Source organism: Acanthaster planci, linkage group LG12, assembly GCF_054643075.1.
Source record: "Acanthaster planci isolate LZ-2023a linkage group LG12, COTS_SCS, whole genome shotgun sequence".
In the NCBI taxonomy this organism is placed as follows: Eukaryota; Metazoa; Echinodermata; class Asteroidea; order Valvatida; family Acanthasteridae; genus Acanthaster; species Acanthaster planci.
Genome location: NC_141788.1, coordinates 7,573,842 through 7,593,786, shown reverse-complemented (window position 1 = coordinate 7,593,786; position 19,945 = coordinate 7,573,842). Strand labels below are relative to the sequence as shown.

At 45.3% G+C, this 19,945-nt stretch overlaps 1 protein-coding gene across 6 annotated transcripts in view; it reads left to right on the top strand.

Moving 5' to 3' along the window:
* LOC110977742 (allatostatin-A receptor-like) overlaps window positions 1–19,945 on the top strand; it is a 103,865-nt gene that overhangs the window by 75,621 nt on the left and 8,299 nt on the right. For 3 of the 6 annotated variants that reach the window (XM_087143802.1, XM_087143801.1, XM_087143803.1), the window contains 5 exons: window positions 10,947–11,090; window positions 11,433–11,595; window positions 13,749–14,001; window positions 18,439–18,654; window positions 19,113–19,365. In XM_087143802.1, coding sequence (XP_086999928.1) covers window positions 13,824–14,001; window positions 18,439–18,654; window positions 19,113–19,365 — 647 coding nt within the window. In that variant the 5' untranslated portion in view covers window positions 10,947–11,090; window positions 11,433–11,595; window positions 13,749–13,823. The remainder of the gene's footprint in view (window positions 1–10,946; window positions 11,091–11,432; window positions 11,596–13,748; window positions 14,002–18,438; window positions 18,655–19,112; window positions 19,366–19,945) is intronic. The other 3 variants (XM_087143805.1, XM_087143804.1, XM_022232143.2) reach the window with 2 other exon arrangements.

Genomic DNA, 19,945 nt, shown 5'->3' with positions numbered 1-19,945 from the left:
TGAATTGGATTCAAAATGGCTCCACTGAGCAATCAGTCGTTGAATGTTTTCATGTTACTTTAAGCAACAATACATATATTAGGTTAAGAGCCATTTGGTGTCCAGCCCCGAGGCTTCAGTTGCGTTATTAAAGGGGAGCACTGTCGGCGTGTCCCCACTTCCTGCACGGCCACACCCTCTACATGACCACACCCTTCACAGACCTGGAGTAAGATAAACTAAGATTAATTTGTTTGTGCTCGGTCCTATTGGGAAAAGTCACCGCGTGGCCCCGGCTCTTCGGTAAATCATAGAAAAAGGGCACAGATGGGTAAATAGACAACCCCTATGTTTCCCGTGCCACTGGATTTGTGTTACTAAACTACCACTCACTTTCGACGGCCTTGCCTATAGTACCTCTCTCCTTAAATCGTGTCTAACCAACATCAATCCATCTCTTGTCATGCATGTAATCGCCTGTCACCGGGTGTAATTTGACGGTCGGGGTGATTGACTGCAGTGGTTTATTAGTGAAGAGTCCGTGGTTGTATGGAGGCCAGTTTCGTTAAGCGTCTTTATGTACGCTTAACAACGTCACCGCTGAGCACTGTTTTCTGTCCTGTTACAACAGGCGTTTTTTACCTGTACGGCACGCGAGAGACACGAGCGCGATGCATCCAGTACCTCGGTACCATTTAACTCTGTAGTAATGCATATAAATTTGCTGGAGTATTAGTGAACCAAGCATTCGTGTTAAATTGGGCGAGTCCAAGCGGTGCTGCACTCTCGTGGCGGTTGTACAACAACTCGAGGTATGGGTAATCATTGCTGTAGTCGAGTACTTTTTGAGTACCAAGTTCTCACTCACACATCGAGCTGGTTAGGAGGAAACAAAGCTGAAAGACATGGGCAATATTTGACAGAAAACTTGGTACTCGAAGCATCTTTGTTAAAGCATATTTCTGAGCTAAGACGTTTGAGATTGATTTATACGACATGCATACATACCTCCAGTCCTGATGTGAACTGAATCTGCTTGCCCTGCTTGAATTGAATATGAGAACTTATCCCATGACGACCAGTCCTTCTTTATCAAGACTTAGGGCACATTTCGCTTTCCAAATAATTGAAAAAAGGCCTTTTTTGCTTAGGCCCTATTGGTATAAGACTCGCGGTAATGGCATTGGTAAGAGGCCTATAGCGGGCCACGATGGAAAGAGACCGTTCACGCTCTTCAGAGGTCGAGGTGCGTCTTTCGTCCTCTGAAAGTAGTTGGGTGTAGGCCTGAATAAAACAGTGCAACGGCATCCGACGGCATATTTCCTGTTTTGGTTGACGACACCCCTTCCCCCAGCCCCCCCCCCCAAGCACAAAACCCATTAGTAATTCTGTTTCTTGAATACCGCTTTCCTCTTTGTCAACAAAAATGAGTGTTTCGTTAATATCCTTGTATCGAGCCCTTTGATATGAGAAAAACTTAATCGCCTGGGCTCACCTTCCCAACGAAAACCTACACTCACAAATCGTGTTTGTTGATGTTTGTTGTCTGGAAATGGTGTCTCCTGCTCGTGTTTGGTCCCATTTATAATCCCTCCGGGTGTTTATAAGAGCTTAAATGATAAAGATGTTTCGAACTTATATTAAAGATTAGGTACCACCTAGCTTAAAAGCTGTCTGGGTATCCCATGCACCTCAGTAGTACGCGGCATTATTTACATAACGTTCGACATATGAGAAATCGATCGAGAGCCTATTTTGTAATGAGAACAGCATTCTTCTAAGGAGCCATCCGTGACAGAATAAAAGCATCCGAGGCCTGGGGCAGCAATTATGCCACTTTTAGGAGATGGGAACATTCAGTACTCCTCTGAGCAAAATATACATGTTGATTGCCCCTGGGTCATGACTGGTCGATGGGGTCGTCTGAACTGAGACAAGTAAGCACAGTGAACGGGGAGCCTCCTGCCCCTCGTGCCCCTATTAACCCGATATGTTCCTGACATCACCTCCCCATACGCGGTTATCTATAAAGAGTCTTCGGGGAGGGCAAAGTGTTTTTGACGAGTTTGCCACAGCAAACCAAAAATCAATCAACGCACTCTAGTTGTCCCCGAGGTACAAAATAACTACATCTTCAGCGAATGGTGAAGTAATGTATAGGTAGGAACATTTCGCTACCTCGGGCCATTTTGTGACTCAATTACAAAGAAAAATAATGTTCTTTCTCGATTTCGATGCAATATTATCTTATCCAAATAAAAAGTCTAAGGTTTGCAGTTGATCGTTTGCCATGGAAGCCATTACTGGTTGGATAATTTTGGTCGAGTAAATACAACGCGCCCTCTTCGCATTTACACCTGCAGCGTTGAGGTGGTCCTGCGCATGCTTGGGAGGGTATTCATGATGTCACTAGGCAGGCGGTTGGTCGGGCTGCGCGCGTCCGGCACACACCCATTCCGATTCCGCACTCGAGACGTAAGCTTGCCCCCCAAAATTGTCAAAATTCGGAGAGACGTCCCAGGACTCTGTTGGTTCGTCTGTTCGGATTGCAACTCGACGCCATACATTCGAAACATGAAGGAGGGGGTTTCTCCGAGCAGTTTGACTCCGTGGACAGTGACCAGCGCACGAAGAGCCAAAGTGCTCTTGAAGATGCACAGTCCCTTCGATTTGCCTCAACTATCTTATCCTATCCTCAGAGAGCTTCTGGGGCATAAAACACCCATCCTTCTCATTGAAGGAGGCTTTTTTATGACCAGTTCTATGCATACAACAATACTCTACTTACTTGCAGCGTTATCTTCAAACGTGCGCTTGCCCATTTTTTGCAAAGGAGAAACGGAATGCTCGTCAATTACGTAGAGTGTTTTAATTAACCCAGATGTTTGAGCTGAAGAAAATGGATTTTTGTCATGTTGATCGATCTTTCATATTTACCGGTGCTTCGACAGAGATTAAATTGGAAAGGGGTTGACTATTTATTTCCTTTTTTCCCCCTTTTATATGAATTAGGACAAATATAGAGTGATATATTTGAGACAAATCAGTCATGCTGCTAGTCTTCTTGTTGTCTGACTCTCGTTTTGAGGGCGATGAGTGTTGAGGACCAGCAAGTGACAATTCAGCCATTACGCGCTCTCTCGCTTGATGAACTCTCGCAGTGCGCCCCAACATTAAAGGAGAAGATGTGATTACGCGATCACCATTTGCCCCAAAGGTATAAGAGGAGAAAAACACCAAGAATCTTTAATTTTCAAAGGTGGAATCTCCAGAAAATTCGATGTTGCCTTCGTGGCTTGGGGTATCGAATCTCCCTGGCCGTGCCTTTAATGGTGTAACTTTTCATTCGGCGGGATCACGGCGAATTAATGTGGCTCGCTTACCGGAGGCAAACGCAGCAAAGAACGTCTGAAGAGATGAACGTTGATTGCGCCAATCAGCTTGGCGTTTCGAAGGGAGATTGATGTTGTGGCTTGGTCAGTGACATTTCATTGGACCAGAAAGGTCGAGTGTTCACTTTATACAATCTTCGTTGCATTTGAAATACGTCGTAGACTTCCCCTCGTGCGTACTTCATGACTGCATGTTTATGGCGCGCGAGCCACAACAAATCCTAGAGCGTTGCAACATCTCGCGTCCAAAATATCAACGTCACACATCAAAGGCAATCACGCCATTATGTTCTAATGTGACCCTGTTCGTCAGACGTACTTTACGCTTTGATGAAACGCTACTTACGATGCGACGGGGTCAAAGGTTGTTTCTAGTTCATCGACATAGAAATAGAATAGTATTCTTTTGCTAGTTCCACATATAGTCTGTATGTATAATTTACTGTTTACTGTTAATTTTCGAGTGTTCAAATTGCAAATTTAAATCGCCCCCACAGTTATTATTTGACGTTCTCTTTTTCTTTCTTTCAAGTCTGAACTTGGTGCTTTTGTTGGGGGGGGTTACCTAAAATATTTCCCATGTATTGATGTTTGGCTAAGTCTTTCTGACATATTTGTAAAGTAGGCTTTTTTGCAAGTGGTCTTAGTCGACTTTTTTGAAAGTAATTTTAATAGTATTTATGTATATATGTATGATTATGCGCGTATGATCATTGCCATGAAGACCGCGATGCAAATGTTCATTTATCAGTATTATTAAAATACGGGCGATTCACAACATTGTGCCTCCAAGAGTTTGCAACGCTTCGGCCAATCAGCACGCGCGAGATCTGTTGACCCTTTCCAAACGCGCATTGGGTCGACAGATATCGCGCACTTTGATTGGTCAACGCGTTGTAAACTCTTGGAGGAGCACTATTGTGAAACGCCCGTATTGAAAGAAAAGGACAAGTCGATCGTGCGTGCAAATTATTTCAATTGGAAAGTTTTTATTAGCAAACAAACTCGTCCCCTATTTTGCGGCCAATTTAACTTATAAATAGAAAAAAAAATCAATTTTGATTTCGAACTCAATCCTCCTGTAGCTGCGTGGTGTTATGGTATTCGTTGGTCTCTACCCAAATCAGTCTGAAATCAATAGAAGATTAAAAAAATGATCACTGTCTGTAGTGATTGAGCCGTTAGCTCAGCTCTGGAAGATAATAGCGATTATAAATGACCTTCCCCATGTCCGGCACAAAATCTACCGGCTATGCAATTTCAGGCAGTTAGCCATGAAAGAGAAAACAAGTCAACCGAAGCGGTAGAGGATGCAGTTGCTACGCCGTCGACGATTGCCCGATCGTAAAAGGGCGTAATTAAGTGGTTAGGTTAAGCGTGAAACGGCGGTTGCTGCTGTGTGTACGCGCGCAGCACACACGGGCTTTTCCTTTTGTCAGCGTTCCCGCCAAAAGTCAATCGCCATGACGACGGCGTGGGGCCCGCATTTCCTGTTCATGGCTGAAAGTCATGGTACACACAGTGGTAATTATGCGCTGTCGAAAGCCCGTCCAATATTCTGCGCTTGGTATTATGTGAGTAGCATTCGACACTGTATTTACTCCACAATCCTGCTCGGTGCGAAGTAGACGATGACGCCTGAAAAGGCATATTGACAGAAGGCTTTGTAATTTCCTCGACGCATTAACCACAAGTTTATAACGCCGGCGTAAATTATTCCTCTCCGAATTAAAGTGAACTATCAAAAGCATCCATAAAAACGGGTTTTATCCTACAAAGATGATGCATTTTCTGACGAGTGTTAAAGTCTTTGTGGACTTTGTGAAATAACTGTGAGCAAGAGCTGGGAAGAGCATACTGCGCAGGTTAGTAATGCGGGGCGCGCACGGCTTTATTTTCAGTTGAATAGGCACAAAACCGCAGCATCTTTAAGCGAAGGCGACACACCTCTGACAGGGCGTGTAGCTACAGCGGTGGTCGATAATAATATCCTGTGGTACATATACCTGTATGTATACCATCTCAGGCGTCTACGAGCTCCTAGCCTTGAATTTTTTCGCATTTTTGTCAGCCGAAGGCAATTCAGCCGTGAACAAAATTTCTGCAAATGACATTTCTGGCCTGTCTGTTCCGAACCTAGCGATTAATTATCACAGGTTCCTACAAAGAGTCGGGTTCGGAAGGAACCATTTTTAACTTGTTATACATTTTTGTCTATACACCCCGAGCAGAAGCACCCCCTCATCGGTTGAAAAGAGCCATTTGGTTGGTAGTGTTCATGTCAGACATGATTTTAGGATTAGGTAATGAAAGATAGTAGAATCGTGACTCAGAGCCAGGTCTTCCTTGCCCCTCTTTTCTCAGGTGCACTAGAAGGTGACCGCTTCATTGCATCTAGACCTGTCTTCACTGTCTACCCTCCGATCATATCCGAGTGTCATATCGCTCGGCACACGCACCCATCGCTACTAACCCCCCCCTGTCAATTTTCCCTTTTGTCCGGCCGCACGCACCTGGTGTTCAAAACGGGGACAGACCCACCGCTCGCTTTGTCTGCAAACTCGGCCAAGCTTTCGCCTTTTTGGACGGACGTTGTATGCCGATCTCCGTTGTCAGTCAGTCTAACACATCCATGAGGTTTTATATCCGAGCATATTCGTTACTAGCACGAACGTGGCGTCCCCTAGGTCATTTATAAAAATGAACCATATACATGTACTGTCATATGCCCTTCTTTACTGACTTACTGAAATCGACACTCTCAATGCAGCCTGTGCGTGTGTCTGAGGGGTTCGTGTTAGAACAATATTGCGGACGAGCATCCCGCAAGATGCACCCCTTCAATAAATTCGGTCTGCTGATCGCGCAGACAAGTTTGTTTGGAGATCGGAATCAGTGAAGAGTAGTTTTGCTTTCAAGTCTAGGGTCTTACACACCTCGGGTGTCGAGTCCTGGCGGAACGCACCTTGCCGGCAACGCCTATACCACCCCACGCAAGCAAACAAATCCCACTGCACGGCAACGGCGAAGTTTGTACAGAGAGAATAGGCATTGCTGTCCAGCAGAGAAAGGAGGCCTTAAAAGAGGATACTAGAACTAGCCATAAAACTCGTGGATTAGTAAGTAAGACTGTCTGGAAACAGCCAGTCATGTCGTAAATTGTTTCCCATAGTGGGCCTTAATCGCAGCGCTAGACAAGTGCCAGTGATGTGGACCAAGGCCTGTAAAACACCACGATCTTTTCCCATTACTTTGAACAACAGCTTTTATATGAATCGATTTTTCGCCATCACATTACCAGGAGTTATTCCCTGTTTCACGAATTACTGCATGCAATACAACGCAGTCAGGGCAGAGACGCGGCAAGTCCAAATCTTGATATATCCGCCGTGCGACTGTTGTTGGCAATTTGCTAAATTTGAGCGCGCATAAGTGCTAGATGAATCTCAGTGTCATTTGTAGATGTTTAGAGGTTATAATCGTCAGATATCTGACACTATGTGTCAAAGGCTTTTTTCTTCGATTTCAGTTCTGTTTAGAGCGTAACTGTTGGTGGTGGTGTATTTGACGTGGACTTGATGGCACTTATAGCCTTTATTTATGACCAGGATTTCTTTTAGCAACTGCAGCAGTCAAAAGCTTCTCGAATCCCTAGATGGCTTCCACCATCATTTCCCGTGGCGATGAAGCACTGCATGTGATGGATCTCACACAGGTGTAAGAGTTCGTTCCCACAAGAATTTCCCCAACAGTGACAAATTGAGCGCCGTCGGGCGAAATAATCGGAGCTAGCTGTGAGGGGCTTTAATGCAGTCTCTCAACGGACCGGTAGCTTGTCAGCCGACCGCACCAAGCCCGTTCCTGGGACGAGAGAGGGACTCAGACTGGCACGCGTACCCGTCCAATTTCCTTCCTTCCCCCGTTTCCCAATCACGGAATTCTGGAGTGTTTAATAATCACGTTGGTAGCACATCCGTCCAGCTGGCGGTGAATGGAAAGGGGAAATTTCCTCTCATCGCCCCGTTCCTTTCTTCCACCCCGTCCTCTGCTTGCTCCTCCCCCCCCCCCCCCCCCCGTCGAGGGTCGCGTGTCACACTCCCACAATTTCCTCTGCGATGAAACCGGATTCCGCTGAGCCCAATTCAGGGGGAAGGAGGTTGCCACCATCTGCATGCTAACGCTGCTTTGTAAGGAAAGGAGGAAAGCGAAAACGTGGTCGTGGGGGTTTCAACAAGCAGGTGGATCTCAACGCACCCGATTGCCGATCGAGATTCAAGTTCTGTGTACACAGGCTCTTAGGCAAGATGGCATTTTTGGCGTCCTGTCAATAGCGGTTAGACTAGACAGGCATACGAAGAGGTAAACGGGTGTAAAATGATCCAAGCCGCGATATTTATACAGGGAAACTAATAGCCCCGTATTCTGAATTCTACCCACTATTTTGGCTCGTCAGTGTCAAATTAATGAACGAGTGCAAGATGTAGTTTTACCTTGCGGTGTGCATGTGCGTTTGGGTTCCGATGTCAAGGAAAGTCCGTGCTGGGCAGTGAACGCCATGCGTACAATCACATCGACGGGGAACATCAAACTGGTGTCGTTGTCATTGCGTGGCCGGTCACGTTTTGCCACAGCGTTGTCCATCTGTTGAGTATCGAAATCGTTGGTTTAGTCCAGTTCGAGGAGACTGAATATTGGAACTGTCACGTCACACATCCACTCGTCAAGCAGAAACGTTCGCGCATAAAAATGGTTCTTGAGCCCTATAAACCCTGAAGTTCACACAGACCTATACTGCACTGTGTACTCTTGGAATGCCAGATGACATTATAGTAGTAGAACAGATACCCATATGTAGCGCCCTCCAGGGGTCGATATTGCTGCAGGGTTACAGCCGTCTTCAATCACAGCACGTATTGTGAAAAAATGTTTTGAATCACACGTTCATATTAGATATGGGAATTAATAGTGCAGAATTAGTTTGAATAAGATTAATTTTAAGAGTAAGCCCTTTTGAGCTTGCTTGGAGATGTGTTGAGGAGGGCAATAACGGTGAATCAACAGTCGAACATAACAGAACTAGGGGGGGTTTGGTCACTCTAAAAATTGATGCCATTCTGGGTGTAGAAAGATAAGACTGTGTGTTCTGGATAACGCATGCCCAGGAAGTTTATAATCTATAACCGCTTGACATTCTTCAAGGTGACAGTGAAATAACGCTGCGAATTTGTAACGATGCTGAAGGTCAATCATCCGAGTTTCATTAGCCGGGTCAAGTGTTCAAGTCAGCCCAAGACGAATCAGCCAGATATGCCGTTGAATTATGCATCAAGCCACTCGAAATTATAATACTGAATATCCTGGCTGACGTTCCCAGTAGTTAATGGCGTCGATCATGAGTAGGTAAGGGCGACATACCTCGATGCATAACCAGGAACATTTTTGACGCGGATTGTAGCACTTTATTAGCAGTATTTATTGTATTTTGAAAGGAAATTGGAATTGGAAGGGAAGTCTGTTTCACGATGCATCTCTTTTTGTTATGGCACAAACGAAACATTTCTTTCAATTTGTTCCTCGTGGCTGTCGTAAACTATCGATAAGTAATGCCGACGTTCCCGCCGTGCGCTCGAGTTTTAATTAAGTTGGACCGACCATGCCGCACCCCGACCCTGAGAGGTGCTGCCGCAGGTAGGATGAGACCCGAGTTTGCCTTTGCGAATAATTAAAAAACTTCAGTTTTCAGAAGCGACTTCCCAGGCCAGAATGCACAAGCTATATATGCATGCATGAATATCGTAGACGCGTAATCTAGGAGCATATCGCTAGACTCGCTAATCTGTTAGCAGCAGATCCAACAGTTTCATCCTTCCGCAGTTTGGTTCCTCGAGGCATCCGTATAGTTATCCACTGAATTAAATGATTGGTGTAAGTAAAAATTAAAAGCATACTTGGTTTCATGACGATACTCCGGCATGCATACTACAGAGCATCAGTCCCGTATTTTGCACGAAATCCATGCACAAAAATTATTTGTACTCTACCAGAACATTTCGGTTTCCTTACATTGTAAAGGCAGATTTGACTCGTGATCGTTGAAGTATGACACCGATTTTTGCGTGAACGATGTTCGGACGAAGAGACCGCACCCGAGCCTCGAAACTTAACTAGCGGCAGGTTTGACATAGCGGTTATTTTTACACAACATAAGAGCGATAGTGACTGATAAACTTTGTCGTGTGCGGAATTCATTGAGTACCGTGTCTTCTAGGATGCTATATATACGATTTTCCAGTGCTGGAGTTGAGATCCTCTTTCCGTTTAACCTCCGCCCCATTGAGGTTCGACGCCACTTGTGAAACTAATTACGTCGCAGGCCTTTCACGGCGACCGCGTTGTTGAAGGAGACACCACGAGATATATACCCGTTTTGGCATACATGTATGGGTCCTCATTGCGCGCAATCTGCACACTTTGCGGCATCGTGCCAGGGATACAGTGTTGCAAGTGAACACTCCCGTCCAGCCCCGGGGCTATGGCGGCCACTAGCTTTTTCCCAAACGTTTTGCTTGTATTTCAGAGGTCTGATCCAGTGGGCTTTTCTGGACATCGCTGGTTCATGTACACGGGAGCTTTTTCACCGGTCACCGGAGCGCTTTCGGCGCGCCGAAAACAGATCAATGAACTTTTTTGTACGGAATTTAAAAAAAAAGGATGATTCCGGGAAACAGAATACACCCTTGAGGGCCGAGTCCCAGGCCTTATTTCATCAGGCTACCGAGGCGTAAATTTGCTCGACTTTAGAGAGGCGAGTTTACCAAAGCAAAAGTGGGTTACCAACCCAGATTTATTCCGTATTTGTTTTTCCAGACTCTGTTTCTCGCTTATTGTGCCCAAAGCAATTTGAATTTTTTTGAGTTTAGTTATTCCCATTGAATGCACTGTCTCCAAAAGGATTCTGTGTAGAAGAACAGTTAGATTCCCTGTGTAAACCTCCTTCGGCAGCTCCGGTGAATGATTGGCACCAGTCTTTTGTTCCAATTTTGAGGCATGCGCATCGCAGGCAGTGAGTCTGTTATTTTTGGGTCCAAATTCTGACCCTACGTCGTCACTGTCATTGCCAGCATTTGCACAATGCGAAAAGCCTGAAAGGATATCTACACCTCAAACGGAAGTATCATCCAAGGCTTCTCTGATTTCATGATAATCTCTCGATCTACACCACAGGCCAACAAGTAAAGCTCGTCTGTATAAGTCGCGAATGCTCTCGAAAAGGTCTTTATTGATGCATCCATCACGTGCAGTCGCGTGAAGTCGCACGCGTCGTCCGATTTGACTTCATTCATTGGAAATCTACGTGCACGGTGATGCAGCTACAAAACTTGTCTTGTTCGCGCCCTCCGAATACCCAATGTCATTTGACATCTACGAAAGGGTGTAGAAGTTTTATTTTTACTTGGTCTGCCAACATTAGGAGTCAGACAATTTATTAATGCACAGGTTTCTTCGCTTTTGTTTGAGGCGCTCGTCTTAAACCGCTCCTTGATTCTTCTGTCTCATTAAATTTGTGGTGCACAGGCTGCGACCCAATCGATGGTGAAGTCGAGTGCCCGAAACGAGCTTTTGGACTTTACTGGCACGTCTGTACATCAGAACACTATACCCGGCTAGGTAGACAACCGCTCAACTGCCGGTCCCAATTAGTTCGGGAGACCCTAACTGGTAAGGAGGTTTTAATTCGCGTACAGCCGCTTTTCCGAGCAATTGAACCCCAGCGACCAGCGATAACTTCGCCCCGAATGTGCCCAGACATACGGGCAGTTGAAAGGCCATGATATGCAGCCAGCCGACTGCATATAAATTAAGATCGCCCTTCATTGAAGCTTTTTTTGTCCTTTTGCCGATTCTTGCATTCTTGCCTGGAGAATCTCTTCAAGATCGCTTCACTGGTTTCAAATGTGCCCTAAGCACTGCCACCTTACCAGTCTGACCTTTATAAATAGACACAACTCATGCTTAGGTTTTCTTTCCACTCCCTGCCGTTTTGTTTAATGAATTTCGCAGACGGTCCCCAGTAGGCCTGCCGCGTGTGGCCGCTTCCGCATCGCTGCTGCTGCCGAAGACCGCTGACGGTCAAGAGGAACTCCACTCCTCAACTCGGGGCCAGCTTCCAGCACCGCGGAGAATTCCTTACATCTGCTCCTCCACAAGCCTTCCATTCCTCACGGTGAGTATTTTTCTGCTCTCTCTCTCTCTCTCTCTCTTTCTTTCTTTCTGGCTCTTTTAATAGTCATCTCGATAGACTGCACCCACCACGACGATTGATGATTCCCCGGGCTTTTTTACGCCTCCAACCCCGGCCAGACGTTTGAGCTTTAACGGCCCGGTAAATTGTTTGAATTTGTTTATTTAGCAGCCAAAAAGAGAGACAAAAATACCCCTGAGCAATTCTTTACCGGTGAACTAACTGAGCAATTTTTTTACCAAGCGAACAGCGGCCCAATCTGATCTGAGGGGTCAATTAACATCAATATTGCATATGCGCTTGGAGTGGTTTACTCCTGTCGTGCATAAGTTCTACACGACACCTTAACTAAGACACAGAAAGTGCAATGAGAGAAATTATACGTCACGGGATTTGGAGCAAAGCTTTTAGTGCCATCAATTTTTTTAAAAACACAGCCTCAAGATGTGATGGGCACCCGTGCAGAAATCCTGTGTCACTATCTTGACTACGCACGAGGGGCCATTTGACAAAAAATGCACTCAGAACACCGATGTACGGACGGCTTCGTCAATTAAACATCGCACGCTGAGCTCTACGTGGGTTTTTGTATTAATAGGTAGACACATTTATCCATTATTCCAGTGACGCTGAGTCAGACCTTGCATTTCACGGCCGATTTTATTAAATGATTCCGATCATTTCGTCCCTTTGCCTGCTGACAAGTGAGCGCTAGGTAGAAGCCGTTTTCTTCATGCCATTCCATTACGTCCATCATACGGTCGCAGAACACCTCACAATTCAACCAAATCCCCCTTTAGTTACGCCGCCTATCTGGGTTACCATTTATATCCCCCTATTGTCAATTTTTAACATACTTTTAAAAAAATGAAACTAAAAAATCGTCTGCCTAACGCTTTCTCCAAGGTTGAGTGCTTTTTGATCTTAGAAGTATGTCACTGAAATGTGGCTTGTAAGAATAGATAATGACACCATCCCACAAAGTGGTTGAGAAAGAATGTTTTCAAATGAATACAAGTTTTGCATGGATGGATTTTTATTTAATAGTTACTGATGGGCACCTTTAGATTTCAAAAGTAACGAAAGAAAGAAAGACAGCATTTCTGTCGAAACTTATCACAAAAACGTAAACAACCGTGATTGGAATCGGTCGATTGTTGGGAAATTTGTTTTTGTCAACGCGGATGTCTGTGGTTCTAAGAAATTTTCGTCCTTGCCCTGTGTTTAATACGAGGAGCCCATGAGTTACAATTTAATGAACGACGACAGAGTAATTGCTTCCTGGGGGACTTTTCGGCGGCGAACGGTTGTTCAGATCCTGAGCTGTGTCTTTGTTTAGACCCCTCTATCAGACTAAACTGCATAGTGCTCTCCGAAATGAGTATTCCTTCTTTTACCTTTGCATGATTCTCCCTGGGGAAATTCCCAGTGATAAAAAGACGATGTGACACACAATAGCTCACCTCACTGCACCGAATTCATCACAACAATTTCTCTCATAAATCTTGATGTTGTTCGTCGTTGAATGAGTTTGCCTGGCCGAGATATCAATTGATGGATTTTTTGGGCCGGTTCATTGAATTCAGGTGTCACAGCCAAAGCTATGCCTGACAACAGCCAGCAGCGTTTATACAGCACTCATGAGCTATTTGCACGGCTGTAGAGCACACACTCTAGCGGAGTGTTCACCGAGTCGAGCGTTGATGATAGGCCGGGTCCGAATTACTTGGCTGTGGCTTGAATTTGCGCACGAGTCCATGGTAGTAAGCTGCAGCCAGTTTCCATAGAGTTGTGTGTTATGTCAAGCCGAAGCCAAGTGATTCAGACGCGGCCATGAGTGGTTTAGACGGTCTAGCGCCCCCTCACAGTCTTCAATTCTATGAAGGAATTGCCGCAAGTAACAGCACAAAGCTACAGATTACACTTTTCTACGCCAAAAGTAAATTCATGTACAAGCAAGGTGTTATAAAGATAAAAATGCTTTGCTCTTGATAGGTTACACTCCAATAATCACCCATACACTGGAAAGGGAAAGGGTTTTTATTTAGATCAGTCCGAAAAATCGCCATTTCCGCAGTAGTAGTTTACTTATGCAAGCGTTCTCGAACTTTCTGCAAGTCATGTTACCCTTTTAGGCCCGAGCGAGACCAAGAGAGGGTGGAATTTTCCTAGCAGCGGAGGCTCCCTTGGTGGGAACTGCACTTCACTCCATGGTTCACAAAGACTATGAAAGTACTCGTTACGGTAACTTCACTACCAACTCCCGACCAACATGGCTCTTTCCAAACGATGAAGGGGTTCTTCTGCTCAAGGCAGATTGGTCGAAGAGGCATTTTAAGCGTGCGCTTTCCTCCTGCGTGCTAGAGAAGTGCCACCACCCCATTAAAGGTCAGTTGATACTTGGCGCCTAAGCAAACACAAAGGGGTGAAATTCCGCCTTAGGGGAATCTTTAAGGCCGGTTCATAAAGTTTTAGAAATTGCAGAATTCCCTTCATTAATTTCATTTTTAATCTGCAAATTAGATTTTCTGAAATATTTTCCCAAATTAGCATTATTACTGAGCATTGTAAAAGCCGCCCCACATTCTACACACTTTTTAATGGTGGAGTTATATTATCCTGAAAGCAGTGAGGAACAGTCCTCGTTAGAAGCACCGCCATCTCCTCCTAGCAACCGTGAAGGATAATTGGAGCAATTAACAAGATTTAGTGCAGGTCAGAGTTAATGAGACCCTTTTAATCAAACACGTTCTGATTGATCAGATGTAGACTTGTCTCCAGTTCAAATGATGGATTTTTTGGATGAACAAAAAAACGCTTCTCTTTGTTTGTTTTACTCCAATTGTGACTACGTCTCTCCTTTTGGAAGTGACCCCTCTCCCCCAAAATGTCCTTTCTTATTTTTACAGCATTTCAGAAGTGTTGATGGTAAACATATAGCAAATAATATTTCAAAATAAAAAAAATAATAAGACTCAGTCCCTGCTGAAGGTTAAATTACTACCCTAAAAGATAAAGTACTCAAGGCCCCTGTCATATCAAACTCTTTCCGAATCTGAAAAAAAAATGACAGCTTGTCATTAAAATGGCTTACTTTACCCTGGCTATGCCAACAATCACTCACGAAACCCCTTCCTAGGCTTGATTGTTAACATAGTATCAAACTGAACGCTGTCTTGGATAGTGTGTTATAATAACAGCCAGTGGGTGTTTTCCCCTCCCCGATAACGTAGTGTTTACACAAGCCGCCTTCCCCAACGATTTCCCCTCTCCTAGGGGTACATCAGTATTTGCCATTTATTAAGTGCCTCGCTGCCGACCTTCCCTCAGCTTGTGCAAAAGTGCATCTTCAACATGTTCATTGTCAAAGGTTTCTTTCGCTCGAACGCGGCCCAGATACGAAACGCCTTTCGTAAACCACTTGACACCAAGCGACCAATAGGTCAGCCAGGGAGACTAAAGAAACTCAGACACATCAGTGCAACCAGACTCCCCTAGGCTGCCAGGACAGGTGCCCTCGGGTTCATACCCCGGCACTTCGACGCTCATGGAAGAAGCCAGCAGCGCGTCAACAGTAATTAACAAATCGTTCCATGTTTCAAATGCATCTCGTCCCCTGTGCGCTGCACTTTTCTCGCTTCTAGTTAATGTCGGAGATTGGTGGCCTCCGATTGATTTCCCGAATCGAATTGGCATTCGACTCGCCTTTTTTGTGCGTGTGTGTCTTTGGGCCGCGCACTTTCCACGCCTCCTGGCCTCGCGAATTCGCCGAGGCGCGTTCGTCGGGCTCGTCCTTCGCCCTCAAATGAGTGGCACTGTCTCGCGCGCCAGCAGATTGCAGTCCCCGTGAAGAGTGCATTCCAAGAGGGCCCTTGTTTGACGGACGCGCCAAAACGGTGTCAAGACGATAGAGGAAAGTGCGTCGTGTGGGACTGCGATGTAGTTAATCATAGAAATGCTTTTCATCGACCATCCTTCTTGGCCGCATCAGTGGTAAATTTGCCGCCTGTTGTCATCCTGTGCAGCGCTGACTTTGACGAAGACAGAGGCCTCCTTATGTTGACTTTTTTATCTGTTATATACGGTTTATCGGGCCACAACATCAACAGTGTCGAGCTTGCCACTGTCAAATGTGGGACGGCTGTACCGCACTTCATGGTTTTTGTGATCTTATATCGTTGGGGTGTTAATTTCGAAGATGCAGCAAGCCTTCCACGGAGTGACTGAAAGTGGACGACAGTTATATTCCCAGCAAAAATAAGTGTGCACATCAGTTTGTGCATAAAGTGTAGCCGCAGTGAAATTTCTAAGGCTGCATCTGAATCTGTTGTCTAGAGCTAGGTCTAGGTCTTCACTCCATTGGAAATGCGTGGAGACGCGTAGACAATAGACCTACCCGTAGCTCTGGAATCCCGTTTCGGACGCGGCCTTAGACACAATTTTTTTCGGCAACTTCTTCAGTGTATGAAAACCCTTTTACACTATTTGGTTAAATGCACTGAAAAAAATTCTTTTGTTAAAACACTTGAAATTATCCATGCTTTCCTGGACAACTGAGGGCGGCGTTGCCGTGATGTCATCCAAGGATGGCATAGTTAAGTGCATAGATTTCCTGTTGAAATTGTGAACCTAACACTTGCTTACTGAAAACATTCCCGGGAAAGAGAACAATGCTCGCTTATTGCTTTGCGTAAACAACAACGGATCAGCAAAGACGGGAATATTTAGTCCCACAAAATGTACAAACATGGAGGAAATGTTCGTGTACAAACCAATGTAACGTTTAGGCATTCTTCCTGGAATGGCGTCACGGTTTGGCTTATCCATGTAGAAATACTCATTAGCATAAAGACCAAAAGGACATTAAAATACTACCCTCTAAGTGCGAATTTCGTGCTTTTTGTGTTGCGTAGAAATGATTGCATGTTGTGTTCGTTGTCACTTTTTGCAGCGGTTCATTCTTCTTTGAGATGTCCATCAAAGCGTTTTAGTTCCGAAACCTCAAACTCTCTTTTAACCGTGATAGCAGACGTGCTTTCACCTAAGCAAGTGAGCGTTCCGGCCCATGACCCCCCAGCAGAGGGAGCGCGCACGCGTGTCATTGACTGCACTAGAATGAATTTTAATCATCTTGTCATACTTTTTTTCTGGTCGTCTTTAATCCACCAAATGACAGGAACTTGACACTTTAACAAAACTGCGATGCCAGTGGGTCGTGAAACGTGTGATTAACTTAATTATAGAAGCGCAGGTAGCCTAACGGGTTTGCTGACCATTTGACCTAAAATCCGTAGGTACTCATTTTGTTTGAAGGGAGTCCTTAAAGATCCACATCTTCGGACAGTTCTCTTTGTGAGGCTTTTGTCGGTAAACCCTTTTTTGGGTATTGCCGTTGGTTGTCGTTGTTTGTTGGTCGGTCGGTTGGTTGTTTTCGTCGTTGACTCTGTCGTTGTTGCACCCAGCCAAGTTTGCGTTTCCACAGCATTTAGATACACCATACACACATTTAAGTTTCAAATACTACGGCGGTCATTTGGATTTCCTTAAGCGACATTGCAGTTTCACTTTTGTTTCGACACATCATATTCCAAAAACAAAGCATCATTCTCCTGTGGTATTTTCACTCACTGTTTGAATTTGGAACGATTTCGAGCTCTGACGTTCGAGCAGACGCATGGACTTCTGCTTTGAGTGAAAATAACTCCTGCCCGTTTGTATGAATCCTGGCATGCAGCTGCATCAATGAGCTTCGCCTATTTTTCACTTTACGGATGACGCCACCAGTCGCAAACATCTCGGCCTTTTATCGTCGGATTAAATATTTGGCCATTTGTGGCAAACAGAGGGAAAGGTTGACCTCCTGCTGACGACTCCAAGAAAAGGGAGTGTCAAATGTCGAAAGTGGGCAGCTGCACAAACGAGAGGGCATTTTGCCATCCGTCTCGGAACTGGCGCTTCAACGGCCACATCTCAAGATCGGTTTGGGGTAGCGGCCTGGTACATTCGAGTGCGATCGAACCAATCCCGAGAACATTTCCATCCTTCGACGTGAGCACGCCACATTTCTCGGGTGCTTTGTTTACCGCATCGTTCTTTTTTTTTCTCTCTCTCTCTCTGTCTCTGTCACGTGCTTACTGTTATGGTCAAGAGACATGGGAAACCTTCTTTCGAATGATAGAAAAGGCAAGATGTGATTTTGGCGCGACTGGGTGTCACGGCCTGTAGATTGCGGGCACCGTCGTCGAATTGGCACGTCGTTCCTTGTTTGAGCCACCACCCGCTTTAACGTTCTGGTGTCGCGGTTTTTTCCATTGACTTTTTCCTACAAAATTAGACTATTAGTCATCATATGCGCCAAACAAAACAACTTACTTCCTTCTTCTTAATCCTCTACGCTGAGTGGGTCGTGTCGTTGATGGTCTGTAAATGGTTTCTATTATTCAAGATTTTGTAATGTCTGATATATACGCAGACGTGGCTCTGGCAACTCCGGACTGCCACCGTTGCTCCTTTAATTAAATTAAATACGTTTTTCTCTCGGTTGGCTTTCCCCTTACAGTCGTGGGCGCTGCCTCTTTGCGCTTCTATTTTCATGTCAGCAGTTTTTTTTAACCTGCCTCGTGGCCTGGCTCCGAAAAGTCGACAGGGGCCTTTGAAAGCATCCTACTTCGAGTGACGTCAGTCGGGCTCTACTGAGCGTACTCGACACTGTCAAACTTTCTCGACTCAATAAAAGCTGGACAGCTTTCTAATTAAGTACAGCCACGGATTCTCTCGTTGGGTGTGTTCAAAAGTTATCATTTTGTTTCACTGATTGCATGACAGAATTTCCTGCCTTCGTCCCGGGATCCGAGGCCGCAATGTCGTGGCTGACGACGCCGGCGATGGGCCGGACCATCACCCAGCAGTCGTTTGCGGAGCTCGCCGAGGGCAACTCAACTGACGTCAGTAGCTGGTACGTCGCCGAATGCGACTACGTCTGGCCAACCCTGGCTGTGACTGCTATACTGTGCTTCGTGTACAGTCTCCTCGGAGCCATAGGTGGGTCGAGTATAGACAGCCTAACAAGAAGAAACTAAACAATATCACATACAGTGTACAGAGAGAAAATACAATTCTGAGGTGTCGACTTTCACGAATAAAGATCGGCACAAAGTGTACTTTGTGGGAACGCAATTCGTCATTTTATTTTCCTGAGTGATTACTTACTTTTATGCTGAGGCGCCATAGGAACGCTTGAATATGTCACTCTCAATTGCCCTCAATTATTTGCGAGTAAGTTTAAGCTCTAAACTGTACCGGCTCTGTGCCCAAGTGCCCCTTATCGGTTACAAAGAGAAAGGCTAGGCCGACACTCGAACGCCAGTTTATAACACACGGTGCAGAAACCAGAAGTGATTTCTCACTATAGGGCACTGCTCAAGTTTCTGGGCATGGTCTGTTTTTGGTTTGACATGTCAAATTTTGGTCTTTGTTATTTTGTCCATCGTCCGGGTTAGGGTTCATCGGCAACTTCTTGGTCGTCTATACCATCTTCTTCAAGAAGGGGCCGCAGAGTGTGACCTCCATGCTGCTTTGCAGTCTGGCCGTTTCGGACGTCCTGGTGGTTACTATCCAACTGCCCTTCAAGCTAACAGACCTTGTAACCGACTCTTGGGTGCTCGGGTCCTTCCCCTGCAAGATGATTGGCTACCTGAACCTGATGTCGCCAGCCTGCTCGGCCTGCATGTTGATGGTCATTGGCTTGGAAAGGTCGGTTTCAGTTTTTCTAAAAGGGGGTTAACAAAGCTTGATGAAAGGCAAGTCGTTGTAGGCATTTTTTTTTCGATGTTAAAAAGTCCATTTTGGGGTTAACTACTGGGGTCTAGTACACTTTTTAACATGCATTGTATGGGATTTGAACATAATCTTTTCGTGATATGGCACATTTTTGACGCGGGGAGCCCTAAATTCCTTACATTTTTTCTACGGTCCAACAGTGAATGAATGATTACCGGAATTACAAACCTTTCTTGTCCTTTTCGCCCGGTAATTTGCAGTGTATGTTCTTTCCAAACGCTGTCAGAGCGTGAGTCTTTTTTTAGCCCTACCCCCACACGAATATAACCTAAGACTTGGCTACTTAATTCATCCAGTGGTTTCGTATTGTTTGGGGAGTCCGTTTGCATGGTTTTAATTTAGTAAACAGCCTTGTCTTCCGGACCTAGATTTTTACAACCGATAGGAGATCACAAACGTCGCTGGAAAACCGCCAATAATGCATCCGCTTGGCGCGGTAACGGTTTCAACACCCGAGGCATGGTTAATTTCTCTCGTTTCTTCTTCTTTCTCT